General features: G+C 44.9%; 1 protein-coding gene across 2 annotated transcripts; it reads left to right on the forward strand.

Moving 5' to 3' along the window:
* Positions 1–27,529, forward strand: prrc2c (proline rich coiled-coil 2C). 2 transcript variants are annotated; one of them, XM_023339171.1, is made up of 34 exons: positions 1–382; positions 3,793–3,962; positions 4,666–4,840; positions 4,993–5,102; positions 6,830–6,955; positions 8,242–8,540; positions 8,633–8,712; positions 8,833–8,978; positions 9,083–9,170; positions 10,680–10,845; positions 10,938–11,547; positions 11,619–11,791; positions 13,033–13,285; positions 13,505–13,715; positions 13,790–16,255; positions 16,766–16,929; positions 17,038–17,192; positions 17,857–18,256; positions 18,580–18,665; positions 18,743–18,937; positions 19,022–19,279; positions 19,936–20,028; positions 20,113–20,214; positions 20,299–20,470; positions 21,246–21,470; positions 21,549–21,670; positions 22,311–22,465; positions 22,554–22,785; positions 22,864–22,974; positions 23,058–23,252; positions 23,778–23,878; positions 24,512–24,638; positions 25,335–25,577; positions 25,681–27,529. In XM_023339171.1, exons 2-34 carry the CDS (start codon positions 3,848–3,850, stop codon positions 25,933–25,935), a joined length of 8,409 nt encoding a protein of 2,802 aa, XP_023194939.1. In that variant the 5' UTR covers positions 1–382; positions 3,793–3,847; the 3' UTR covers positions 25,936–27,529. The 2 variants fall into 2 exon arrangements, with proteins under 2 accessions (XP_023194939.1, XP_023194940.1); XM_023339172.1 differs by having other exon boundaries at positions 8,842–8,978.

The raw sequence follows: 27,529 nt of genomic DNA on the forward strand, positions 1-27,529 counted from the left end.
GCCATCTTTGATTTTTTGGGGACAGGCCGCGGCGCGAGCGGGGCCTCACTCAACCAGAAAAACGGTCTGGCACGAGATAACGGAGCCACGGGACAACCGGGAATACCGCGCGCCGGCTCCCGCATCAAAGGCCGAGCACACGAGGACAGACGGGGGGCTAGAAGCGTCGGAGGACGCAGAGAGCAACCAGCCGCCCCCCCCTCATTTTTGCATGTGGACAGCGGCTTGTTGGCAGCTAGCGACCAGAGCTAAACAGAGCTAGCCAGCTTTTGTAATCCGCCGGCCAGACAGACAGTCGTTCACCTCCGACCAGGCCGAAACCGGACTTTGAGTGGTGGACGCGAAACATTGCAGAGGACAAGGGACACAGCGACGGTGGCAGGTGGGTCTGCGTTTAACGCTGGAGTGTGTGGCTTCCCTGCTCTCTCTCTCGCTCACACACACACACCGCACAGCGCTAGCTGGTTAGCATACGGACGGGCTGTGAGTGGATGTGATGGCGACCAGTGAGGAAACGAAACTACGCTGAAAGATGCGAGCTTGTGGCCTGCTCTGTTGCAGCACCACGTTCAGAACCACACATGTCGGGCCGAGCTGCCGAGGACACTACAGCACTTTTAAGTGCGGCTTTTGTGGACTTAGGAGGTGGCATTTGCTTCGTTTCTGGTGTATTTCTGGGCGAAGAAGGCCTGTACCCCCCTGCCGGTATGAGCCACCCGCCCTGTCCGTTGTTTGATTCATGGGAAAGGATGTTGACCCATCAGCGGCAGTGGGTCTGAAAACTTAAAGAAAGCTGCTAAATGTGCTTTGTTCAAGCAGCGAAACCTGTGGTTCTTATTGGGTTAGATACGCGTTTAATTGTGAGTAACGTATGAATTAAGTCAAAATGGCTTTTCTTGTGAAACTAGTAGACGATCTTATGGGTTTTGTTCATTCAAAACCTCACTAATTGATGAGCAGGAAGCTGTTCAGATATCGATTGAAGCTTTGCTTATCGATTGACTGGTCCGACATATGACAGGGCTCATGGAAAAATATGGAAGTAGTTTCCAGGTCTGGATCAGCATGGGGAAAATGGGTTAGGGATTTTTTAAGTCTCACCTTTTCCTAAAGTTGCATTCATCCGTCTGAATACTTATCAGGCTTTCAGCTCATCTGTGCTGACATCCAGCCATCAATCTGTCCCATCCATTCCTCCATCAGTGCAGCGATCCACCCATCAATCCACGCATCTGTCCATGCATCCATCTTTAAACCTGTTGGCTATTCACTTTTCCATCCTTCTCAAATTTTCTGTCCTCTATCATCTATTCCGTCTGTCCATTCATCCTTCCTTTCTGGTCCAATCTTTGGTTTGTCCAGCCATCCATTTATCTTTTATGGTATCCTTTCATTCGTCATCATCTTTCATTCTTGAGTCCTTTTCACTCGGATGTTTGCAGGTGCCAGATTTAAAGTTTGACCATTGTTGCAGTAACTTCACAAAACTAAAAATAAAAGGGTTGCAAACCAGAAAGGTATGGAGTCTTCTGAAAAATTTATAGGAAACAAGGATGCCTTGTTGAACAAGAGTGATTTATTTTTTAATAAATACATTTTCAGGAGTCGTACTTGGGGTTTCTTCTGACAAGAATCAGACATGGGTGAAGTCTCACTTTATGTTCCACTTTCCACACTTTAGATAAGTTAATTAACACTTGTATTTACCACAATATTTGCACTTGTAAACTTAAAGATATCCACTTCCCTTTAAGACTGACGAAACTATAGTTTCTTTGACTGAACAACCTGATTTGAACCACAGTAATTTGACATTATCTCCATTGCAAATCCCTCTTGATGACTGTATGGACTGGAAAATCAGGATGATGGCAAAGATGCTTAAGCCTTCTTCTTGTATTTAATTGAAAAGGAGACTGGATCCTTGCTGTATCTGGTCATCGGAGCATTTTCTTTACACAAGATTCCAATTAGCAGTATAGGAAGCCATTATCCTCAGAATGTTTGGTTGTTCTGCATCAGCGAAGGAGTAATTGTTTTAAAAAGCATGTGGCTTAACGATTGCCTGATTTGTACAGGTCTTTCATTTTAATCTCGAGCCTCATAGCCGTTCCTGAAATTTGCCGAGTTGGATGGAGTTTGTCTGTCTGTACGATAGAAAATGCCCGTGATTAAGATGTTGCTCGATGACATCTGGCAACCAGGGTTGCAGCTAAAAAGCTAAGTCCGGCCGTCCTAATGCACTTGGAGACGGATCTGCGGACTTTAATGGTCCGTCTTTGTCCCGGTCTTCCTGTGCTGACCTTTCATTAGGGAGGAAATTAGTGAATTCCTCAAGGGATTTACCCTGATTCATGCCTTTCGACGGTGTTGCTTTCTGAATGTTTGATCCTACCACCTTCGTGCAGCTCTGTCATTAGCAGTAGTTCATACGTCTGCGTCTGCCCTTTTATTTTGTCTCTGAGATGAGTGATTTGTCTCACTGTAAATTTCACATCAAACTGCTCACTTTTCTGTCTTGCTTTTAGAGCATTTAGGTTAATTGGGATTGAGAATTTTGACTCATCTTGTCGTTTATAGTATTTTAAAAAGTGTTGGTTTTTTTGGCACTTTTCCAACTTTAGTTTAGCTTTTCTTTTCTATTTTTGCATCGCATACCTCCGTTGATTGAAATATTAGCAATGGTTTTGCTGGAAAGATCACAAAAAGATCAGTTGCATTTACTGCAAATTCAGTTTTATACTTTTGACATTTTACTGACTGGTAACATCTGTTTGCTTTCCTCTTGCTTTCCTCTCGCTCGCTGATTCCGATTACAGCCAAATTCCTTAAAAAGAAACTCCTCTACAGACATTTCTGTTCCCGTTGTTAAAGAGAGAGGTGTGAATATAGTGGTGCTCTGATAAAAGCTCTGTTTGTTTTCTGTTTAACGAGATATCTGCAAAAATATCAGTCGCCTAATTTTAAAAAGGTGTTTTATAACATGATATAAAAGATGTAAACAGGGTTTTTTCTGACCTTTTTTTTTCCCGTAGTTCCTCGTAAGAAAAGACGAGGACAAGTCAAAGCAGGAAGTCGCCTCGGCTGTAGCTAGGCGTGTGTCAGTGTGGCGGTATAACCTTGAGTAAAATTACCTTGGTTTTAAGTCGCATCATTCCCAGCAAAAAAGACATAAAATTTTACTGTAAAACGGAAACGCAGCAATTGTTCGTAGTGCTGCTAAAACAATATACAGTTGGTCTAGTTCTAATTTTGCTGGACCATTTGATACCAAGACTTCATCTGAATGTCGGCTCCCTGGTCGTAGCTAAATAGGTCTTTATAAATATGGTTACTTTGTGAGCCTTTGTTTTTAGGGACATGTACCTTCTGCCTATTTAAGGGGTGAGTTCAAACATTTAGCCCCGACTGATCAGAGCTGTCAGGTCTTTTCAGCATAACGCACACTTCAACTACAATGGTCACAAGCTCTGTTACGCCAATCCACTGTTAATAATAAATGACCTCTGTGTTGCTTGAGAAAGACACTGCAGTCCCAAATGTGCTGTGTCTCTTGTCTTTGACGATCCACATTTTAATTCACATTCTGGACTATGAGCCTCGCAACATTCCCTTCAAATATTGTATTATTGTTTCCTTCCTGCCGTGTTGACATAAAACTGCAACTATGGGTGAAATTCACCTTCCCTCATAATGTCTGTGTTTAAAATCAGCAACAAAGCTCAATATTATAAAAAAAACCCCAACAATCTTCTGCTCTATTTGAGATGTTTTTTCTTCTTCTTCATGCAGGAGGCTGGTTCTGGGGGCGAGGCCAAAGGACCAGACTCAATGAGTTTCCAGCGAAATGTCAGAGAAGTCAGGGCAGAGCACCAAGGCAAAGGATGGCAAAACAAAGTATGCAACCCTTAGCCTTTTCAACACCTACAAAGGCAAATCTCTGGAGACCCAGAAAACTGCTGGTAAGAGTCTGCCGCCGTCATTTGCTTTGTTTTAACTAAACCATGCTGGTTTTGACTAAGCCTGTTGCAATTAATCACCTAAATCAAAATGAGCTTGATGATTTCCATTCTGATGTTTTTGAAGGGCAGTTTTGTTTACAGAGACTTCATGATCAGTTTTTTTTATTATTTGATTGTGTGTGGTCTTTTTTACCTTTTTCTTTATTAGGGTTTTATTTAAAATGCCTCCCAGTTCCAGTGTGAAGATTTCTGTACAAAGTCTGTGAGATGGTGAACTTGCATTATTATGCCATTATCTTTATACTTGTTGAATATATTGTCTCAAAACCACTATATTATTATTTATCACAATAATTTCTAGGGCAATTTAGCATCCAGGAGAATTTGCTACTGTAACATGCCTACTTTTAACTAGTATAACCAGTGTTATACAGGAAATTACCATCAGCTGTTTGACGCAACATATTTGATGTTTGTTGTCGAACGCTAAAGAAGAAATTGTGAAACTAGCTCTCTTTGTAATGGAGTTTTAAGGCCCTGTTTTGCATAACTTAATGTCTAAGAGCTTTAATTGGCTGATCAGTGATTTTCATTTTCAGAGTTGCTTCCAAGCAGACCAGTGTTGACTTTTCGTTTGTTTTCTGAAAACCGTATGAAAGCTTCTGATATTGATACTTTTTTATGTCTGAAATGTTCCCTCCAGTGGCTGCCAGACATGGCCTCCAGAGTTTGGGTAAAGTTGCGGTCAGCCGGCGCATGCCCCCCCCAGCTAACCTGCCCAGCTTGAAGGCGGAGAACAAGGGAAACGACCCCAACGTCAACATCGTCCCCAAAGACGGCAGCGGCTGGGCGTCCAGAACCGAGGCAGGAGACGAGAGGTACACTTCTGTTTGCTTTGGTTAAAAAAAAATATAAAAATGTTGACTTAAAGAGGAGCTATAAAAGAACATATAGCTGATGATGGGGAAACAAAAAGTTGGTGATTTAATTAAAAAAACAATTTGTTTAATAATGCCATTATCTTCAACAGGCAGCAGGAAACGCCACCACCCCAAAACAAACCAGCACCACTCCAGTCTCAAGAGCTTCCTACCGGGGGAAGCCGCTCCTGGGCAAACAACAAGCAGCCGCAGGTTGATGGTAAATATTGTTCCCATCTGCTCCCAAAATCTCATATCTACTTAAAAAAAACTTTCTATGTTGCAGCTTCATCTGTTACTGTTAAACAAGAGTTAAGCATAATTCAGACTTTCCCCATTGATGAGATTTATTAAGACCGAATTTGGCAAATTGCCTCAAATGTGACTTTTGGTTTAATGTAGGGCTGTTGTAAAGAAATATTTTAGTAATCGAGTAATCTATCGATTATTCTTACGATTAATCGAGTAATCGGATAAAAAAAAAGATAAAGTAAAACATTGGTAAATCTAACATAACAGCAGTATTACTATTGTATATCAACATCAGTCCAATTTTTCAGTTGAGCTTCCCTAACAATAACTTTTCTGTAGTTTAGAAAATGAACTCCTAACAATAATAGCTCACTTTCCAAATCAACCTGAAGAAAAGTTATACAAGAATCTGAAATTATAGAGGCAGGCTCACAGATAAGCTTATAAAAATGTCTATACTCCAGCTTTTCATTTCTGTATTCATCTTCAGTCAAATTAATAGATGAACTCTCACCTTGCCCAGACATTTATAGCGTTTGTGTTCATGTTAGCAACGGGATTTGACACATTCGTTCGTCACGCACAGAAACTCATCTACCAGCTGCGTGCCGTCACGATGCACTACGCCACCCATTTGTTGAGACCGAGATTATATAAAATAAATTTTCCGTTTCGTCCGTAAAGCTACACTTACGTTAATCATCTAATGCGCAGCTGCCCACAGTGTGCAGTCTATCCGCTCACCTGTATAAATACACCTGCAGCGCTCTTCCCCGCTGTTCGGTCTTCCCCGCCACCAGGCAGCAGCTCAGGGAAGAGAAAAGCTGCCGTACTCCAGGCATCGCGCCAGTCATTTTAAGGATGCTTATTGGTCCCCCGAAAAACGACAAAAACCCGGACATTATCATGAATTAATCAAATCCTCCCAGGCCGAACTTGAAAACTGGACGTTATGTTGCTAACACTTAGCTTTCGTTAACAACTCAGGCGGAAGTGAGAGCTCTGTGCAACGCAAGTAATAAACCAGCTGGAACACGGTGCGCTAAATAATAAAACATAAATTAACGAAGCTTCGAGGCAGGTAAATTTTCCTTAAGAAATTGTAATAATCGAGGTACTCGAGTCACTCGAGGAATCGTTGCAGCCCTAGTTTAATGTTAGCAAAGTTTTTGCATAAGAGCATCACACACTGCCACCACCATGTTTCCCTGTGGAAGCATGGTAATATGCACTGCACAGTTTCCCAATAATTTAACCCAAAAGTTGCATTTTTAGATCGCGTTACTGGTCAAACTTCTCTGTTTCCTGGTTTTCCGCTATACGACTTGTGGGAAATATTAAACTGGATTTCTTTTCAGTCACCATTCATTCATTAAACCTTTTTTTTTTTTTTTTTTAAGTTTGCGACTAATTGTCTTCTAGTGATTCTCTCGCCTGAGCCGTAGATCTCTCCAGATTTAGACATTGAGAGTTTTCCCTTTCAAATTTTTAATGTGTGCCTTTTGTTTGACATAATATTAAGACATACTTATTTCTGTGATTGCAATGTGAAAAAGTTCTTTTTGTGTACTTTTTGCTAATTCTGAATTAAAATGACTGATTTGTCCCTGTTTTCTTTGGTTACAGCTTTCATTCAGCTCCATAATCTGTAAAACCTTCTAACATTATGGGGTTTTTTTTGTTGTTGTTGTGAAGGAGCTCCTCGCGTAAGCACCCAGTTTCACCAAGAGTTTCCCAGCCTGCAGGCAGCTGGTGAAGCAGAGAAAGGCGATGATCAAGATGAAGAGCCCTATGGACCAGGCCCAAGCCTCAGACCACAAAGTAGGGCCACACTCACACACATAAGCATGAGGCTGTGTTAAACCAAATGGTTTAAAGAGGAAGCTTAAGGAAAGGGGAAAAAAAGAGTAACCCCTCTTAGAAGAGGGAATGTCTTCAAAGTTCAGCTTATGTTGTATTTGTAGCACAGATGGAAACACTAAAGTTTTGTTTGAATCACCTTACAGAAGAAAAGTCTTTCATTCCTCCGTTGCGTATAAACAAACTTTGGCATGTACTGTAATTTATGAGATTTGTATTGCCGTCTTATTATGACTTTGGCATTTTTGTTTTACTTTATTCCTTATGTGACGTTTAACAATCTCTGAGATTGTAAGGATTGTTTCAAGTTGTCAGCTGTTTGTGAGTTGTCAGACCTTATTCCCTGTTCCATTGTCTTAAATATATGGTCCGTTTCATTCATTCTTTACTCGCCTCTTAATTTGTCCATGAAATACTTCATTGTCTGTTATCTGTTCATGACCTTTTATCAATTTTTTTATTTTATTTGTTTTTGATCCATCAATCTGGCCATCTTTCCTTCCTTTCAGACACTTCTATAGCATCACCTTCATAAAACAAGTCATTTTTTGCCAAGAGGGATTTTATTTGGAAAAACGGAGGTGTTGATTTTTTTTTTTATTATTATTATTTGCCAAATCAAAAAATGCCTAAAACCTTTACTTTAGGAAGGTGACGATGTGTAAAGCTGGACCACAGAGCTTCTGTATTTATGCCTTAAAATTGTTCACAAGTGACTGGGAACCAGGATTAATGCGTCTAACCCAGTCTTCTGCATCACAAGTGTCAAACTCGAGGCTTGGGGGCCGTATTCGGCCCGCCATGAGTTTAAATGTGGCCCTCTAGGCTACATTTGGGCCACATCAATGTAACTGTCAAGATTAAATTTGAGAGATTAAGTACTATCTGTCAAAGTACTTCTTATCTGTATACCGCTAAATTCCATCAATGTGCAAAGATGTTCAATATTATTTAACTTTAAGAAGTACTAGTGTAATGCAGATACTGCTCTTTATTAATATTTTAACAGTTTGGTAATGCGCAGTTTTATCAATGCACTCTGCCACATCCGGCCCTTTGAGGACTTTCGTAATCTTGATGTGACCCGAAATGAAAATGAGTTTGACGGCCCTGTTTGAGAAAATCTGCTTTCACTTTCAATTAAACCACACATTTATATATGTTTGAATGACTCCAAAGTCGGCTTAATGTGGCCCTGTCTCACAAACAGGAACTGTCCAACACCTCCTTCCTTCTTGTGATTTCAGACGTTGGCAGTTGGCGTGAAGGCGGAGGCAGGAATCTGAACAGTGCATCCAGCCCACCTGAAATGGACGCCAAGCCTCAGGAGGAGGGCAGCACGAGCCTCGGTACCACCACGCCCCCCGCGGAGGCTGAAGAACCCGGCCGAAATGCAGCAGGTGACGCTCAAAGGGAGAAAAGGGACGCCCGAGAGAGGTTTCCCCCCACCGCTGCTTCTCAGCCTAAACTCAACGGGGGGCAGCAGCCTCCTGCGGGGGTGCCAACCCACTTTGACCCGGCTTTCAGGAGCATGATGCCACCTTATGTAAGTCTCGTTTGGCAAAGACGTCAATAGCAGCAGAATCACTAACTTTTCGCTTGTTTTTACCCTGTATGACAATATTTGTTGTTGTGTAGATGTTCCATGCCTACCCACAAATGTCGTGTGCCCCGGGACAGGGTAACTTCAGATACCCTGTGCCACAAGATGGGGGAAAGTGAGTTTTTTTTCTATTCAGAATCATTTAAATTACATTTAATAGTCGCACTAAGATGGCACAATTAATCTCCTGCTTGAGCCAAAATGTATAAGCTTGTTTCTGCTTTACCCTCCGTTGGATCCTCAGGGGTCCTCGTTCGGCCCGCCCCCAGCAGCCACCCCCTCAGTCTTGGCTCCAAGACCCCGACAGACCCTCAATCATCAGCGCAACAGAACTGAAAGAACTCGACAATTTGGACACCGATGCAGATGAAGGCTGGGCAGGTCAGTAGCTTCAGCTTGGCTCATTTTTACAACTCATTAACCACATTCAGGCGGATTAAAGATCATTTCAAGTATCAATGGATTGCGTCCTGTGTGCCATTAAGGAGCTCAGATGGAGGTCGACTACACCGAGAAACTGAACTTCAGCGACGACGAGGAAAACCAAGCTGCTAAAGACAAAGCAGAAAACTGGTGAGGATTTGAGCCATCTTTTCAGTTTTTTGTTTTAAACTTATTGGGCTTGCTTCTGTCTGTAACTTCGGCAGCAGGTGCCAGTGCTTTAAAGAACAGAAAGCTTTTAGAGACTTGAATCTTTCTCCAACCTGGAATTGTGCCTGAGAATCATTGCTAAATTATATTGAGTGAAGAACAATGCAGTGAATTACAGGTCCCTCTCTGAAACTACTCTACAGTAAAAGCTTTTTTTGCTGTCTAAATGCTGGAGACAACTGTTTGGTAATTTATTATTTTAGAGTAATCTTAAACAACCATTTTCTAAGCTTTCTGGAGGGCTTTCAAATCTGTTTATAAATGTGTGATTCTTTCATTTTTGGAGAGAGCATGGCCAGATTTTGATTCGACCAGTTTTAAACTTGAGTACTATGAAGTCAGTGTTGGATCATCTCGATATGGAAGATGAGGAGCAGCATCTGACATGAAAGAATATCTGTGAAAGTCTTGTTTTAAAGATCTTCATGAATAACTTGGACAAAAATACAACAAAATGTTCCTAAATGTCCAGATATTATTTCAGAACAACCCCTCTCTTACCAAAAATTTAATTTAAAGAGGGTTATCAGGCAAATAGCCTATTATTTTTTTTTATCTTTGTTATAATGTTATTCCTTCATCAAAAACACACCGGGAGTGTTGCTTTCATTCCTTCATGCATTTTTGAGGAATCCTTGAATGGCACCCATTCAAGTCTGCAAAGCAATTTCTCTCACCAAGCTGCACTTATTTCCACAAAACTCTTCTCTGGCCCTACGATCTCCAAGCCGAGCTTCCGCCTCACAAAGCACCCCTCTCCTCCGACTGCCCCTCTCAGCTCCTCCAGACTAGCCAGTAGCAATTAGCAAACATCTGATGGAACTGGGTGTCTCCTGAGCTCAGCATAGGATTTACTGCTGAGTCCAACTCACCTGAGTGGTTGTAACTTTAAGGGTGAAACTTTGTTGAGATGTGCTGAAGGCGGAGTGTTGGAAAGAGCAATAGCTTCTTAAAGAAACAGAGGCCCCATTTCAAGGAGACAAATTTATTTTAGGTTTGATGTCTGCAACATTTTCATAATAATTGAAGCTCACTTAATTACTTGATTGTGCTGTAAAATGACACAAAGTGCCTGGAACATGCATAATACCAGTCTTAAAACACGTTTTGAATTTCCACACTGACATGTCTTTGTCACCCACAGCAATGACCCCACTGTGATTTGGCATACAGAAAAAAGAAGATGACCAATTACCAGCTCATCACCTTAGAAATCAGAATATTTCTAAGGTGAAATTTACTGCAATTTGCAGTAAATTGCTACAAACTATAAAAACCTAAATGGTGGCTCCGGATTTTCCATAATTACCATAGACTTTTTAGCCACAGTATAAAGTTAATTGTGTTGTCGCATTTGAAGCTTCAGAGCAGAGATTAGTGAGAAGACTGTTGATTCTGTCTAGTTGACTGCTTCTTTAATGATATTCTCAGGGAGTGGATGAGAGCTCGGACATCGGACAATCAAGAAGGCTGGAAGGAGGGACCTGAAGACCGTGGGGGCACCAAGGCCTCCTGGGCTGACAGCGGTGATCCTAGAGCGCCCTCACCTGGCAGTGTGGGGCAATACAATAAATCAGCTGCTTCACAGGACTACCAGGTAGAGCAGGTTTGGATTGCATGAGCCCAGTGTGAGGTGCTCACTCCTCCTTAATGGTTTCTCACGCTGTGTGCGTTTGTTTTCGTCCGTAGAGCGGCGCTCGATCCGTCGGCGGCGGCGCTCCACGGGGGAACAAGCCACAGGCGACCGTCGCACCAGGAGCTGATGAGGATTCTGACGCTTGGCGACAGAAGCGAAAGAAGCAGTCCGAAGTCTCTGAGGCGGTAGAGCGAGCAAGACGGAGGAGAGAAGAAGAGGAGCGGCGCATGGAGGAACAGAGGCTCGCTGCTTGCGCTGAGAAACTAAAGCGTCTAAATGAAAAACACAGACAGGCCAATGAGGGAAAAGCGGCCGTTGGCGATCAGACCACTAATGAAGAAGCGGGAGCTGCTGGGGAGGAAGTCCTGTCGGCATCTGACCCTGCGTCCAGCCCTGTGCCGGCGGTCCCAGTCCCACAGCCAGAGCTCCCAGTTGTTCAAGCTGAGAGGGAGCGAATGGAACAAGTGGAAACAAATGCTGAGGAAGAGCCTGAGCTGGCCCGTGAGGCCAGTCCCCCTATCCAGAGACCTGTAGCTGTAGCCCCGGACCCTCCAGGCGATGGAGAGACCGCTCTGGCTGAGGTCGGACCCTTGGTGCCGGAGAACCAGTCCGATCGGGCCGCAGCGCCTATTCGGGACTATTTCAACATGGAGGACAACAGAGGTAGGCCAAGTCCTATCAGATGTTTTAATATCTGGATTCCTTCCTGGTCTTAGGCTGTGATGTGTTTGCAGTGGATGAGCCCCACCTGTCCCTGTCTCACATGGAGCCTCCTGGAGGGGATGAAGTCTCCATCGCTCCTCCACAGCTGGAAGGAGAGGCAGCCGCTGCTATGCGTCCCTCTGTCATGTCAGGCTACTCGAAACAGTTTCAAAAGTCTCTGCCTCCGCGTTTCCTCAGACAACAGGTAAAACTGTCTCAATCAAGCGCACTGATTTCTTCCAGGCTTAAAGATGCAGTTATGACATTATTATTTGCTGATGGCTCAATATGTGGAGAAAATTTATGGTCACCATCAATTACTAGAATATAAGATGATCTCCGATCACTTTAAATATATATCTTATATATATATATATTAGTTTTCCTGTAGTGTGTTATCAATGATTATATTGGGAACTGTATGTGTGAAAACAGCTGCTGAAGAAAACGTGATCTTATTTTAAAATGGTAGAGCTGACATCAACTTCATCATCTCATTTTAGATACCTTAGCATTGCATAAAAGATTTTCTTCAATTTATCACCTCAATGATACTGAAAAGCTTTATTTCTGTATCGGATTATTCCCCCCTGCACCTAAAATCTTCGATAGTAGCACCCCGCCCCAGCATTTCTATCCAGCAGCATTTGAAACCCTCACCAGACTCATTGGTTACTAATTAATGAATTGATTGTTCTCATAACTATTGTTGTTATTGTTGTATTGTTTTCTGTAATCTCACTTGGGCAAGCCTTTTCTAACATCCACACTACAAAATAAGTAATAAAAGTATTTATTTGTGCCGATATTAAATTGGGTTAATATTTGCAGTGAACGATACTTGGACTGCAATATCAATATTGTATTGGAAGTGAAATAGCTGTAATGGGGCACCCATATTAGTAGCAGTACCTTTTAAAAGAAAAAAAAACACAACCAGCAAACTGTTGGCATTGTGAGAGTGCAGCAAACAATCTCTTGCAGATTATTTTTATATGTTTGACCAGGCTTGTGAAGCTGTTAATGTATTTAAGTGTACTATGCTGGAGCAGAGATATCAAATAAATTTGTAATTAAATACTTTTATGTGTGCATTTTAAAAGCCAATGTTTTAAGTCAGTTTAGCTGTATTTCTTTACCAAATTTTTACCGGGAGATACTAAATTTCAGATATCTGCATTGGTATCAAAAGTGAAAAAAAAAACAGCCAAAACTTATTCGTACATTTCTAAAATTATTGAGGAGTCGTCAGATTTGTTAGATCACATTCGTATGTTAACATATTTATTAACTCAGCATTATTCAGTGGATTCCTACATTGTGTTCTTTATGGTGATCTAATTATTACAGGGAAAGCCTAATTTTCTTTACGAAAATGTATGCTAGTCTGTCACTGATGAAAATGGAGCAATGTGTTGTTAAAACGGTAAATCGTTGTCTCCCCAGGAGCAGATGAAGCAGCAACAATGGCAACAGCAGCAGCAGCAAAGTGGAGGAACTGTGTCTCCGTCAAGTGGCAGCAACGTTGCAGCTACCCAGCAGCAGCAGCACCGCTCCATGTATCAGCCTATGGGCCCCCACCACCAGCACTTGCCCTCCATGGGGTTCGACCCCCGCTGGCTCATGATGCAGCCCTACATGGACCCCCGCATGATGTCGGGACGCCCCCCTATGGACATTCCTGCAAACATTCACCCTGGTGAGCGTAAATAGAAATAAGTTTGGGGAAACTGGTTGAAAAGTGATTTTTACATAGCAAAATGCCACAATAATTCGCATAATTTTGGTAATCCTGACTTAAAGGTGTATGCACAACTCTCAGACGTCAAGCGAAGAAAAAGGCAGTCTGCCTTTCTTTAGTGTAATGATGGTTGTCAGATCAGCTGAGCAGATTTGCTCTTGCTCTCAACGTTTTCAGGGCGAATGCCTCAGAAGCAGATTGTCCGCAGAGAACCAGGTGACAACTCCAGTTCCAGCTCCGATTCATTCGACCACCTGTCGCGACCAGTTCGAGACCACGGCTTCCCCTCTGACTCACGGATGGTATGGGGATCGGACCCGTACCCTCCGTCAGAACCGCTGCCATCTGTAACTCCTCCAAAAGGACGTGAGGATAACAAGGAGCAACGGTATGGCAAAACGTTTTGCACTAGAACTGTTAGTTTATTGTAACAGTGTGGTGAAACTCTCTTCTTCTCTTCAGGATGGACTCTGGTTTGGATCTGGACAGGGGTCTTCCAGCTATTTACGCTCAGGATCACGGTGCGGTGGACTCTCTGAAAAATAACTTCTTTCGGGACTCGGATTCCCTGTCTGCGTTTACTCAGGGCCCAGAGGATGTGCCGGGGCCTCTAGATAGGCCGCCTGTAAGCTCGGCCTTTGACGCTGATGAGCGAGGCCTGCCTAGTGGGGAGGAGGTGGAGGCCCTTGGTCACGCCATGCTCCAGAGAAGTGTCTCTCAGGGTTCCAGCCACTCCATTAAGCTGGATGAGCCCAGGTTTGACGGGTTACCCCTAGCAACAAAATCACTCGAGCTCCAGGACGCAGGGGACCGGGCCTCTGATAAGCCCCAAAGCGAGCTCTACTCCCAGGCTGCCCTTACAAGCAACAGGGCGACTCCTCCAGCAGATGGATTACACAAACCGGAGAAGCTCCCTCTGCCAGCTCCCAGCAAGCAGAAAGCCGAGCTGCGTTGGGGCGGGAGATCCGGGTCTGGTCGCAGAGACGGACCGGGAGGAGAGAGACCCGTTCGCAGGTCGGGCCCCATTAAAAAGCCCGTCCTAAGGGACATGAAAGAAGAGCGGGAGCAACGAGAGGAGCGGGAGAAGCGTCACGAGAGAGGAGACAGAGGGGATAAAAGCGAGCGGTCCAAAAAGGATCAGTCGACCAAAGCTCCGTCAGCAGCTGCAGCGGTGTCCGAAAGCTCTCGGGCTCAGGGCGATGGGAAGAGGGAACCTGCCGAGGCAGATGAAGCCCCGGCGTCCCACCATAGGGCCAGAGACTCGCAACCTTCCTCGGGGGTTCCTACCTCTTCCTCCCAGGAGGAGAAAGCGGACAAACTGCCTAGTAACGACAAACATCCAGAACCAAAACTACCCAGTCGGAAAGAGTCTCATCTTCCTGCACGTGCCTACAGAAGAGAGGAGAGGGAGAGGGAAAGGGATCGGGACAGAGACCGGGACCGAGACCGGGACAAGGAGGCTGACAAGGAGAGGGAATGGCCCATTGACTCCAGTTTCAAAGGACGCGGGCGAGGGGAGTACTACTCCAGAGGACGGAGCTACAGAGGAACTTACAGCGGTCGCAGCAGAGGGAGTCGCGGTCGTAGCCGGCCAGAGTATCCCTACCGAGAGCCTCGCTTGCGCTCTGATTTACCCTCCGCTGGAGGCGCAGCTGCCTTTCGCAACAGGGAGGAAAGCGAAACGCGTAGCGAGAGCTCGGACTTTGAAGTCATTCCGAAACGTAGGCGGCAGCGCGGTTCAGACACAGACTCTGAAAGCGAAGGCGGGAGAGAATCAGCCAGCGACACCGGACCCTCCGACCGGGAGCCAAGCACTAAACCTAGCCGTCCGCTAAGAAGAGATCTCCCTGGTGACGGGCGTTCAGGACCCCACAAGCTGAGCTTTGAGCCGCCTCACATCGGTGAAAAGGGTGGAATGAGAGGGGATGACGACAGCCGGCCCAAACCGGGGTTTCTTCCCAAAGGGGAGCCTTCCCGCCGAGGAAGAGGAGGATTATATAATAGACGAGGCGGCGCAAGAGAGCGTGGCGGTCCTCGCTCAGCCCCCCTCAGAAGGCCAGCACCCAGAGACTCTTCCTCTCAGTGGCCTTCCAAACCGATGGAGACGTTCAGGCTGGAGGATGCAGAGTCCTCAACAAGATACAACAATCCTCCTACTGACCGTCGACCCCCGAAGTTGGAGGGAAAGAAATTTGGAGAAGTGGCTCCTCAGGGCAGCAGAGAGCGGCCTCGTCGATCTCGACCGGCCCGACCCCCGCGGCAGGACAAACCTCCTCGCTTCAGGCGCTTGAAAGAGCGGGAGGCTGGCGTATTGGGTACCGGAGATCCTGCTACAAGTCCTTCTGCGACTTTGGCGTCTGTGCCCTCTTCAACCACCCCAAGTTCTGCTCCCGCTCCGGCATCCCTCTCTCCAAAGATGTCCAGAGCTCCAGGGACTCCTCTTACTGTGCCTGCAGATGTGGCAGCCACCACATCTGCACATGACCAAACGTCTCATGTCGAAGCCTCCCGGCCTGAGGCCAGCAGCCCCACCATCACCGCAGTGGGCAGCAAGTCCCCTGACCTGTCCAACCAGAACTCCTCGGATCAAGCCAATGAGGAGTGGGAGACCGCTTCCGAGAGCAGCGACTTCAACGAAAGGCGAGAACGGGAAGAGAGGAAAGGAGCGCTGGAGGCTGCCAACGAGGCAACCTCCGCCTCTGCCCCAGCACCCACTCCCTCTCAGGGCACACTGACGCCCAATAAGAGTCTGCTGGATGGAGGTGTGACTCCGAAGCGAGAGGGGTCCCAGGCAGCCAAGAGGAGCTTCTCAAGTCAGAGGCCCACAGAGAGGCAGAACCGCAGGGGCAACAGCGGCGCCAAACCAGGCCGGAGTTACGCAGGAGGCAAGGGGGAGAGGAGAGGCGGCGGCAAGGCTGGCCGCAAAGGGTGAGTCTCAAACAAGGGGCCTCTGTCTGCTGTCACTCTTTCTGTTCTTCCATTAGCATTTGCACAAAGAAATTGACTCGATGAAATAGTGTGCCACAAACTGAGATCTGCAAACAATAAACCTTTGTGAAATTTGGCTACACGATTGAGATCAGACTACTGCAGACCAAACCCAAACATTTGTGGGAAAGAGGATTTGATTGGAGTATTTTCCAAAAATAAATAAATAAATAGATTAGAGATATATTTGCATTTCCAGACTTTATATAACATCTAATTATCCAATAATAATGCGAGTTTTGGCACCTTTTACATTAAACCTGTTGACTTAAATCTCTGAATCATATTTATTGACCTTTTTTTTGCTTATCTTATGTTAGAAATTAGATGAGAGCAGTCCTAATACTTGGTGCATCAGCCTTCTTCCCATCTAAATTTACTACTGTCCAAAACATTTACAGGTTTATCCTATTCTGAAGTTGTTGTTGTTTTTTTTTATCTGAATAACAGCCCTCCAGCCCAGCAGAACTCCGAAGCATCAGCCCCAACATCTGGAGGAACCTCTCAGCGGCCTGCCAAAGAGCAGCCTGCACGACGCAAGGATGAGGCCAAACAGACCGCCAAGAAACCAAAGGAGAACGCTCTTTCCCAGTTTGACCTCAACAATTATGCAAGTCAGTAAATAATGTTTTTCAACCGGGTCGTTTTGTTTACCAGTAAATAAGCATGCTTTGGTTTGATGGACACACAAGGGCTAAAACGCATATTTCTGTTTATTGTAGGTGTTGTGATTATTGATGACCATCCTGAGGTGACCACCACAGAGGATCCACAGTCCAGTGCCAACGACGATGGTTTCACCGAGGTCGTTTCCCGCAAGCAGCAGAAACGGCTGCAGGACGAAGAGAAACGCAAAAAGGAGGAGCAGACATCTCAAGTAAAGATTCCCTGAAATATTAAGAAATGTCACCTTCTAAAATGTCTGGATTTAAATTAGATTTCATAACTTTAATTGAAGCTTCCAGAATTTCTACTTTTCTTAAAGGATTTGTTTTTACTTTTCATCACCTTTTCTTAGTTTATTTGTGTGGGTTTTTTGGGGGGGGCTTCCTGACAAAAATCCCACAGAAAGAAATAATCCATGCAAAAGTCAAACATGGACCTGTCACTGATTTCAAGTTTAAATTTGGGCTTTTAACATGATCTGTAGTTTGTATTTTTTTGGCTATTTCAATTGGACTAATTTTACAAGTATTTTTTGCTAAGTAAGAATCAAAGATTACAAACTGTGCTTCAAAGAATCAATATTTAGTGTACGGTAATGCAGTAAGGATTTGAGAAATGTGAATGTTATGAATATTAAAATACATCACAGCTCAGACTCAAATCCTCTAAAACACTGTTAAATAGCTTAATCCAAATCCAGGTGTCTGAGAATTGTATAGCTGTATAAAACCCAGCTAGGTAAGTATTTCAGAATGCTGCAAAAAAAGTAGTAAAATTTTTTTAGAAATGTCATTCTGGGAAAGTAGACGCAGAGATTTGTAGAAATGTTGATATTGTCATCAAGCCTGAAAGTAAAGTTGTTGCTTCTCCTTCAGAACTGGGGTAAGAAAGGCTCAGGTGAGAAGAGCAGAGGAAGCGGAGGAAAGCTGCCACCTAGATTTGCCAAAAAGCAGTCTTCCCAGCAGCAGCATCCTCAGCAGCCGCCACAGCAACAAGCGGCGCAGCCTCAGCCTCCTGCAGCCTCGGCGCCCTCTGCCCAGCAGCAGCTGGCTGCTTCTGCTGCACAGCATCCCCACCACTCTCCCTCACAACCTGCTGCTTCTCCTCAAACTCTGGACGGGCCGCCAGCTCCTCTGCCCTCCATCTCCACAGCGACTGTGGAGTTCGCCTCAAAGAGCCTCCCCCCTGCGCCTGCACAGCCGCACAGCGCTCTCGGTACAGAACTGTGGGAGAACAAGGTGGCAGGCTCCACTGTCCTTACTGATGTCAAGAAACGTAAGCATTAGGGATGAAGGTTATCGATTAGTGAGTTTATCTGATGTTGGTTTATCTTATACATCAACCCGCTATTAATTGATAAGCGGCCATTTTCTTAAAAACCAGAGTTTTCACTTGCATCGAGAGGGCTGACCCTATTTTCATAGCATAACATGCTAATTTAATCATAACAAACTAATTTTAATCTAATGAACTTTAATTGACAATTAATTGTAACTTGATTAATTGTTTGCATCTCTTAACTGTGAAAGTTTTACTTTCCTGCTGATAATAGGATTTATCAACACAGTACGTGTGAAATGTTGCTTTGTTTATTCCAGTGGGTCCCATCAGCCCCCCACAGCCACCCTCTGTGAGCGCTTGGAACAAACCTCTAACCTCCTTTACAGGCACCGTGTCGTCTGAGGTAAGTTGAATAAATAAGCTGGTTTGTTCTGACTGGTTCTTCCACCTGATATTCCTCATTAACATGTCTCCCTGCAGGGTGGGAAGCCTGGCGCTGACAGCAGCGTGGAGTTGGGCATAGACAATATTCAGTTTGGCGCGCCGTCGTCTGCAGGAAGCACCGACAGTGACGGAGGACCGGCGTTGTTGGAGACGGTCTCCGAAAGCAAACTACCTGCTCCCAAAGAACAAAGACAGAAACAACCTCGAACCGGTCCAATCAAAACGCAAAAGGTAACCCTCGCTTTCCAGGTGAATAATGTGGATTCATATCGGTTATCTGTCCCCTCTCTTAACATCTGACCTGTCTTGGTTAAGCTGCCCGAAATGGAGCCAGTAGAACCCAAGGAGTACAAGCCGGGTCCAATCGGTAAAGAGCGCTCTCTGAAGAACCGCAAGGCCAAAGACGCACGTGGAGGCGAGGCCGAAGGGATGGAGGGAGCAGTGACTGGAGGAGGGGTCAGCAGAGCCACAGACTCCAGTCCTCCCACCAGTGACACCACAGTGCCAGAACTGGGAGGGGACATTGAGGGTATGATCACGGTCCCCTCAGCAGAGTACACTAGCAACTCTAAGGTATGTTGTTCCTCTGTTCCTAAAATAATAAATACATTTAGGGTGCATCCACACCAGCCCTGTTAGTCCGCTTTAATCAAACTCTAGTTCTTTTGTCCAGAAAGTTTGGTTCGATTGGGGAGATGTGAATGTTAAAGCCAACCATGACGTGGACAAAAACAAAGTAAACTCTGTCTCGGTCTCAGTTCAGTTGAGTGAACTCTGGTGCGGTTTGAATGCATATGTGGATACGAGCGGACTGGAGACTACTAAAAAAAGCAGGAAGAGAACTACAGCGTAGTTGGTTGTATTCTGGGTAAATACAACAAAAACAACCTCACAAGCCTGACGCTAGTGAGAGAAATGACTTGTGGTCTTTTACCAAAAACAAAAGAGAAATCCTACAAAAGCTTCATGTTTGTTTACATTTGGCGAAGAAGATGGCTGTTCTCGTGTCTTCTTCGGAGGTTTTTGTGATTTCCTTCAGTAGTTGTTGGTGCAACACAGGCGAGGGGAGGGGAACAGGTCTTTCCATTTGTTTGGATGGTTTCACACCAGCGAACCACACCAGCTGAAAATGTAACAATGTTGCAACTTTGGTCCACAGTCAAACCAGACTATCAGGTGTGAAAACGCCCTTAAGTTGTTGAATCTTGATTTACTTTTTGTTCTCCCAGGAGTCTGTCACAGACTACACCGCCCCCTCTTCTTCTCTGGCTGACAGCGTTCCCACAGGAGGCAACAAAATGGAGGAGAGCATAGTGGCTAATGTAGGTACAAATCCTTTTTCCTGCACACATTTTCTAAAAAAAATAGTATTTCAGGTTGTGTGTTAACTGCAATTTGTTTCCCAGGTGGCTCTCCCCCACTCACTGCCCCTTCCACGCAGAGAGACCCTCCAACAGAGCTCCAGCCTCAGCACAGTTTCTCCTGCTACTGTTGACCTAACACTAAAGGTAAGGGAATCATTTTGGCCTCAACCAGGAAACGATTTGAACTCCAATGAAATGTTACGCCCCCGTTTTGCTGTCCCTCCTCAGATGGAGTCGGCTCGGAAAGCTTGGGAAAACTCCCCGAGTTTGGAGAAAAGCTCCCCAGTCACCTCCTCTTCCTCGCCCATCACTTCCTGCGCTTCCTCGTACTCGTCTTTCTCCTCAGCCTCCATGCCCCAGATCCCTGTGGCTTCTGTTACCCCCAGCACCTCACTGTCAGGTAATGAGTCCCTCACTTTAGAGTGTACAGTGCCTGGTTAATGGATTCAGATGGAGAACCTCGTCAGAGGGCAATTAGCTGGAAAACCGTTTGTCCACCCGGATAACCACCCTAAACATGCAGCTAGAACTATACTGGAATGGTTTAGAAGAAAGCATGTACACTTGTTAGAATAACCTAGTCAAAGTCCTAGATCCCTAAATCTATTTAATTACGTGAAAATGAGTCTAAGCCACAGGGTCTGTAACCTTTAAAACCTAAACATCAATTTTGTTCTCCGGACTGCCAAATAATTTGAGAGCCGCAAACGCCATATGCACATTTTTAGACAAATATCTGCTTTAATAAAATTCTTGTCATGTTTTAAAAAAGAAATGGTTTTATTTCTATTTTTAGGATTTAAAATAAGCATAAAATAGGAGGATATGTTTTTTTTTTTTTTAACTCACCCTTAAACATACTATTGGTACTTTTCGTGTCATTCTTGGTGATAATTAAATTCAAATATTGCAGGAAAAATTTGTTAAAAATCTGCTTCATTGTATATGTATTTAAATACATTAACTGGTTCCTTTTAGTTTTTATCCAGTTATTAAAAGCCGTTTTGGGAGACCCAAAGAGCCACTTGTGGTTCCGGAGCTGCGGGTTGCAGACGTTCTCCATCTACACCGACTGAGCTTGAGCTGATTTGTAAAAGAATGGGCTGAGCTTTCATTCTGAAGATGTGCAAAACAAGAAAAAGGTGATTAATGTGTGCTGCCTCTTTTCCAAGCAGCAGGTTCTGGTACCTACACCACCTCATCTCTCAGCACGAAGACCACCTCAGCCTCCGACCCCCCTAACATCTGCAAGGTGAAGCCGCAGCAGCTGCAGGGCGGGAGCCTGTCCTCCTCCACCAGCAGCAGCAGTAGCAGCAGCTTCTCCCAGCTCGGCTGCGTGCCCCCCCTCCTGCCTCAGCAGCAGCAGACGCCGCAGGTGTACGTCTCCCAGGCTGCAGCGGGTGAGAGAAACTACAGCTGCTCGAATACAGTTTGCTGCATATTAGGAGCTTCTAGTGACCAGGTGGTTGCTTGTTCAGGTTCTGCAGCTCAGATTCCAGCCTTCTACATGGACACTAGCCACCTCTTCAGCAACCCGCACCCCCGCCTGGCGGCGCCTTCGCTGGCTCAGCAGCAGGGCTTTCAGCCCGGCCTCTCGCAGGTGGGACTTTATCGCTTCCCAGTTACAGTGCTGAAACGATTAAGTGTTGCTGAATCAATTGTTAAAATAATCAACTAATTTATTAACCGATTAACTGGAGTACACAGACAAAACTGGCCAACAAATGTATACATTTTCCATTTAAAATAGAAATCTACTTTGTCTGTAAATATGTTCTACTCAGAACTCGAGGGGCATAGACGTAGCTTCACCTGGTTCCAGTTCTGTCTCATGTTAAGCCCCTTGTGAAATAGAATTTATTAATTGGTTAATCAAAAAGTAACCAATTTTTTTCTCAAGTGGTGAAACAAACATTAGATTATATTGGTAAATCTAGCAGAAAGAGCCGAGCTTTTCACATGTTGGAATTATTGTTTTAGCTGCAGATGCATCCTTTGCTACAGATGATTACGCTTACACTGTAGCATTGCATTTCAGACACTAAAATATTTCTTTTCTTATTTAAAAAATGAATTGAATTATTTAATTGTATTTCTAATATTGTATAAAGAGGCTCAAGTGGTTAAACAAAAAATCTGCAGAATGTCTTCTGCCCACCCTCTTTTTTTTAAATCCAGAATAATTGATAGACTAAAATAACCGATGTAAACATGTTGAATGTTTCGCCTTGCTTTCGTAGCCAACAGCAGTGCAGCAGATTCCCATTCCCATCTACGCTCCCCTGCAAGGCCAGCCTCAGCACCAACACACCCACCAGGCTCAGCTCGGACTCGGCACCGGTCCTCCGGTTTCCCAGCCGCAGGACCTGTTCAGCTCTTCGCTTCAGCCCTACAGGTAAAACCCACTCCTCTCCAGTTCAGGCTCCTACGCTCCAGATTTGATCGTTTCTGTCGTCTGATCCCTCCGCTCCGTCCTCTCCCAGGTCGCAGCAGGCCTTCATGCAGGGCAACCTGTCGCAGCCGTCTATGATGGTCTCCGGCCCGTCCCTGCACAGCTACCCCGGAGTGCAAGCTCCCGAACTGGGCAAGCCTCAGTCCAGTCTGGCCTACCAGCAGCACTCCTCCACCCAGCACATTCCCATTCTGTTTGAGCCGCAGCTCAACCAGGCCTCAGGGATGGGAGGCTCCCAGCTCATCGACACGCACCTGCTGCAGGTAAACCTCGCCTCGCTGTGTCGCAAAGCTGCTGCACGTCGTCACGTTCCTCCACCTACAGCGATGCTTTCTGCTCAGGCTCGACAGGGCATGAATCAACATTCGAACATGTACTCGGGGCAAGTGCAGCAGCACGGTCAGAGTAGCTACTATAGCAACACTCAGTCTCCCAGCTCTGCAATGCAGCAGGTAATGCAGCCATAAATGGATCTGTTTGTGTCAAATAAGCTGCTAAGTTTCTTCTCAGTTCATTAATTTCTCTCTATCTGCAGGTGACCGTCCCTCTGCCGGGCTCCCAGTTGTCTCTGCCTAACTTTGGGTCTGGGGGAGGTCAGCCCCTGCTGGCTCTGCCCCCCACTCCTCCCCAAGCCCAGCCTCCCAACATCAACCGGCAGCCCCCCATTTCTCAGCCCTACCGAGGCATCATGGGTCCCAACCATAACATGATGCAGCCGCCGACCAGCAAGGTGCTTTCCTTCATATGGGTCTCACCGTGCAGTGACTGCACACCATTAAACGGTCTTAAAGTCATTGGCCTTAAATACGTTAATCACTGGACTTAAATGTAGGGCTAGCAGAACTATGTAATCTCGTATTCTATGTTGTTTTTTATTTTCTTGCAGGACTTTACTATGGTAGATCTCAGTGCGTTCTGTGACTCAATTCAATTGCAGCTACTGCTAACTAGCTGCTAAGAGATCCTTAGCAGCTAGCTGGATATATATTTTTTTAATCATCTCTAAGTTCAAAATTACCACCAGTTGGCTGGACAATGTCTGTCTTAGTCGTTGACTCACTTCTGTTACCAAACCAAAAGATTTATTTAATGCAATTTTTTTTTTTTTTACATGTTTTTGTACACCTGTGATTCGGGTCTTAAATTCGATTCATAATGATCTTAAAACAAATCTTAAATTTGAGTTGGTGAAACCTGCAAGTACCCAAGTTTGGGCATCAGGTTAATGAGTTTCTGTTTTTTTTTCTTTATGCAGATGGACATGGATCTCAAACTGTTTGGCAGCGGGATGGACGTGAAGCCTGGAACTCCTCCGATCAGTGGCCGGAGCACCACACCCACCTCCAGTCCTTACAGGTAATCATCTTCATATTTCTGTGGATCTGGTGGATCACCCCTCCCTTGGACTCTTGTTTTTATGAATTACCTTTCAAAATAAATGTCCTTTATGACATAGCTGTGGTCCCTCAGGGCTCATTTTTAATCTGAATTGTGTTTATGTGACAGCATAATCTGCCAAAGACGCTGACATGAAGTAGCTGGAGGCATCACATGATGCAGTTCTTGTTTATCATTTCAGATGGTTTGTTTTAAAGATTGGAGGCAGTAGGGTTTTTTTATTTGGATTGTAATGTGTCTTTTACACATTAACAAAACCACAATCATACAATTGGAATCCTATTATGGTGAGAAAAGGCTCCCTTTCATTCGACACAGCACGTTTCATTCAAGCTCTCGTAAAACAGACGGCAAAACATGTACAATAAAATGGTCTCGTTTAAAAACAGCATTTAGAAAATTAGGAGACATCGTCTAAAAGAAATACTGTTTAATATTTTAATGTAAAGAGAATAAAAATAAAATCAGTTCCTGAGCAACAGAACCCTCACACCAGACCTTACTTGATTGTCTTTAGCCACTGAAAGCCTTTCCTCTGCCTTTGTTTTGCTCTTTGTGTCACTGTAATGGTTTCCTGTCTGCGTTCTGCAGGGCCAGCTCCACTTCTCCCAGTAGCCAGTCCAGTAAGATGAACAGCATGCTGTACCAGAAGCAGTTCCCGCCCAGTTCTGCAGGCATGAGAATAACTCCACATTTCCCTGGCCAGTTCAACCCACAGGTAACACGTTAAATAATATGGATCAGCATATTTGTGTGCTTTTATGCACGGGCTAGTTGTAAAAATAACAAATGGAAAAAATACTCTTGGGTTATGATTGACCCACTTTTTTCTGACTGGTATATTCCCCCACCATATTTCTGAAAGCTTTAGCATCTTATGATACATTTGGTGTGTAGTACAGATATTTAATAACCATTAAATTGACTTTTTACCTTCAGAGGTGAATTGCAGTCTGGTATTTGCAAAATAGAAATCTAAAATAAACACCTGCATAATTGTGTGATTCTGAATTAAATTGATTGAGCAGAATATTATCCGTCTTAGTTTTTCTGCTCTTCGTAGCGTAGCAAGAAGTAAAACAAGCTAACATGAGCAAGGTAATTGCTAAGACATCCTTAGCAGCTAGCTGGATTTTTTTCTTTTTTTATCCAGCTAGCTGGATAAAATATAACCTTGCTCATTACCTAACATGGGCAAGGTAATTGCTCATGTTAGCTTGGTCCAGCAGAGCCTGATAACCTGTAACCTGTACATTCATGACATAATTTGTGATTTAGCTTTAGTCCCAAGATTCCTTGAGTTATTGCTATCAGAAAAAATCCAAAAAGGGAAATATCTGAGCCAGCTGACTGGCAGTGCTCTTCACCCACTGAGTCATTGATATCGCCGTGTTTTTTTTCTTTCCTCTTTTAGATTCTGTCTCAGCCCAGCATCGTGTCTCCTCTGGTTCGCCCTCCTCACGCGAACTCCTTCGGCGGAGGCGTTCAGCGCTCTCCCATGGGTCCCCCCATTTCACCCAACGTGAGCGGGGGCCTCATGCCCCACCCACGGCCTCAGCACCCGCAGCACAGTCAGCACCCTCCCCGAGGGCCTCCCGGTTCTTCCCTTCCACCCAGAGGCACACAGGCGGCTCTGAAGGCCGAGCAGGACCTCAAGGTGAGGCGCTGCTGGCGGTTTTTTTTGTTTGTTTGCTTTTTGTTTTTTAACAACGCGTCGCTCTGTCCCGATTGGTTGATTCATTTCCTCGTTTCCTCTAAAGGCAAAGCAGCGAGCCGAGGTTCTTCAGTCCACTCATAGGTTCTTCTCAGAGCAGCAACAGCAGCAACTGAAGGCGCCTCCGGTCAGCAAGCCTCGGCTCGATCAGGGAGGAAAGGCTCCGCTCGACCCTGCGGCCTCAAACCACCAGGCCGGCGCCGAACGGCCAGACGCAGACAAACCCCCCATCTCCACGGCCAAGCCCATCCGAACTGGCCCCATTAAACCGCAAGCCATCAAACCGGAAGAGGGCAAATAAAAAGACGACTGAACATCTATATGGAAGAGAGACTCGACCCCCCCACCATTTCCGCAATCACAGCCTCATATCAGCCCAGGAGGACGGTGTGGGGGATGAGGACGAACCGGTTGGCGTCACAAACAGGAAGCACTGTCATATACAAGTGTAATCCTCTTCCTCCTCTTTCTCCCCCTGCCTCGCCTTGCTGCAGGTGGGGCGACTTTCATCACACTTAGATGCTGATAAAATTGCTGCTCAAGTTGTTCCATAGAAATCCACCATCTGACTGAGAGTTAGAGAGAAATCTGAGACTTGCTGCTGAGTTAGCCATTTTTATAGCTAATTTTAGTTCTTTTTTTTCCCCCAACCCACCTAATAGCTTGAGACATATTATTGGAGAAACATGTTTTTGTTTACAAAATAATAAATAAATCAAATTTGTTTTCTTAAGATATCATTTATTGGAGCACACCTTCTTGTTTGACCTGTCGTAACTAATCCAGAAAATTTAGTGCTGAACGGTTGGAACATGATGCCGCAGGAAGACGTGAAATCAGAAATAATGATTTTTTTTTTGTTTCTTTTGTTTTCATCAGAATGGAAATGTGAAAATCTGCAGATTGACTGTAATGATCGATTTCTTGATTTGTGAGCCTTCTGCTCCTGCCTTCTACTCATCTCCTTGCCTGAGAAGTGCTTGTGTGTGTGTGTGTCTGTGTGTATGTATGCGTTCAAGGGGAGAGGGGAAAAGCATGGCGCCGGACTCTCGCGTGTTTTCTTTTAGCCAAAGGTTAAAACGGCGCAGAGGTGACATCAGAACCCTGCAGGGTCGCTCGTTCCCGCTGCAGCAGTTTGCATGCAGGATGGAGTCGGTAACTAGGATCGTTTATTTACAGCTGCTCCGTTGTCAGAGCAGTCCTCCACACACAACCTTGCACTGCTTTCACACCCATCCCAGTGTGGTCACACGAATACTCGTATACACACACCTGACTGTAAAAAAAAAAAAAATCAAAAACAAACAAAAAAAGCATCCAGAGCTGCTGCTAACGACTGATTTCAGTGCCCTTAGCTAGTGTTTTAGCAGGACAGGGCTGTTTAGAAGAAATGAGGCAGAGAGTTAACTTTTTGTTTTGTTTTTTTTGAGCGTGCATGTTGACCTTCATAACGAGAAGGAACAGGACGAAGAACAAGGAAAAAAGATGAAATGCAAAGCCAGAAGTACTAAAGCGGTTGTGCAGAAGGACACTTGCTGTTTCGTTTTGTCTCTACTGATGAGAGCAATCAGCGCTGTTTTCCTTTCTCTGCCTCGGTCCCGTCGGCTGGCCTACCCGCAGCAAAACTCTCATCCGGGGGGCTTGCAGATACGAGACGGTCCTTCAGAAATGTATAGTAGTATACACCCCGTGATGGCGAGGGGACTCCCTTCACATCTGCCCTAGCTGGGGGGAGACTCCTTTATTTGGAGAATAAAAGAGGGAGGGAAGGTAATGACTTTTTTTTTCTTTTTTTTTGTTGTACAGGGGTTTCATCACTGTATTACGATATGTACGGTCTTATTTACATTCTCTTGGTTTGGTTACAGAAACTAATAAAAATAATATACTGTTGA

This window comes from Xiphophorus maculatus, chromosome 9, assembly GCF_002775205.1.
Source record: "Xiphophorus maculatus strain JP 163 A chromosome 9, X_maculatus-5.0-male, whole genome shotgun sequence".
Classification (NCBI taxonomy): Eukaryota; Metazoa; Chordata; class Actinopteri; order Cyprinodontiformes; family Poeciliidae; genus Xiphophorus; species Xiphophorus maculatus.